The 1,306-nt window shown below is 50.3% G+C and overlaps 1 protein-coding gene across 1 annotated transcript in view; it reads right to left on the reverse strand.

Annotated features, from left to right (window-relative positions):
- The window catches only part of snd1 (staphylococcal nuclease and tudor domain containing 1), a 67,934-nt gene extending 67,398 nt beyond the window's left edge, over positions 1-536 (reverse strand). The window contains 1 exon segment of the mRNA XM_070435740.1: positions 454-536. Within this exon segment, the coding sequence (XP_070291841.1) occupies positions 454-536 (83 nt within the window).
- Positions 537-1,306: the final 770 nt, after the last annotated feature.

Below are 1,306 nucleotides of genomic sequence, written 5' to 3' on the forward strand. Positions count from 1 at the left end.
GCAATAATGTATTTTCTGTGAAGGAAAACTATAGTTGCACGTCATATAAATTACTCTATTGAAGCAAAAAAAGCACTGTTTCACTTTCATTATAAAACCCTGTCAATGCACAGCTGGACTCCTGCTTTCTCCCATTGAGCTATTTACAAACAAACATGTGACTGGCTCAACTGTTCTGGGGAACTATGGTAAGCTACATAATGTAAAATAATGTAACAGAAGAAATTATGAACGTGATCTGCTTTATCTCCTAAAGTATTGCACAAGTTGAGCTGCAGGTACCTACTTAAAAAGTAGCTACAAATATTAAAATAGTAAAACTTCAAAGAAATAGTTTCAACAGTATTGACGGTATCGAAAAGCCGCTTGGACACACTCATCCCTAACCCTGACCCTAACCCTGACCCTAAAACCAACCCTGACCCTAACCCTGACCCTAACCCTGACCCTGACCCTAACACGTTCATGGGCCGCTTGGACACACTCAACCCTAACCCTGACCCTAACACGTTCATGGGCCGCTTGGACACACTCATCCCTAACCCTGACCCTAACACGTTCATGGGCCGCTTCGACACACTCAACCCGACCCTGACCCTAACACGTTCATGGGCCGCTTCGACACACTCAACCCTGACCCTGACCCTAACACGATCATGGGCCGCTTCGACACACTCAACCCTAACCCTGACCCCAACACGTTCATGGGCCGCTTCGACACACTCAACCCTAACCCTGACCCTAACACGTTCATGGGCCGCTTGGACACACTCATCCCTAACCCTGACCCTAACACGTTCATGGGCCGCTTCGACACACTCATCCCTAACCCTGACCCTAACACGTTCATGGGCCGCTTCGACACACTCATCCCTAACCCTGACCCTAACACGTTCATGGGCCGCTTCGACACACTCATCCCTAACCCTGACCCTAACACGTTCATGGGCCGCTTGGACACTCTCAACCCTAACCCTGACCCTAACACGTTCATGGGCCGCTTCGACACACTCAACCCTAACCCTGACCCTAACACGTTCATGGCCGCTTCGACACACTCATCCCTAACCCTGACCCTAACACGTTCATGGGCCGCTTCGACACACTCATCCCTAACCCTGACCCTAACACGTTCATGGGCCGCTTCGACACACTCATCCCTAACCCTGACCCTAACACGTTCATGGGCCGCTTGGACACTCTCAACCCTAACCCTGACCCTAACACGTTCATGGGCCGCTTCGACACACTCAACCTAACCCTGACCCTAACACGTTCATGGGCCGCCTTCTACACACTCATCCCT

This window comes from Salvelinus sp. IW2-2015, linkage group LG28 (genome assembly GCF_002910315.2).
Source record: "Salvelinus sp. IW2-2015 linkage group LG28, ASM291031v2, whole genome shotgun sequence".
NCBI classification, from domain to species: Eukaryota; Metazoa; Chordata; class Actinopteri; order Salmoniformes; family Salmonidae; genus Salvelinus; species Salvelinus sp. IW2-2015.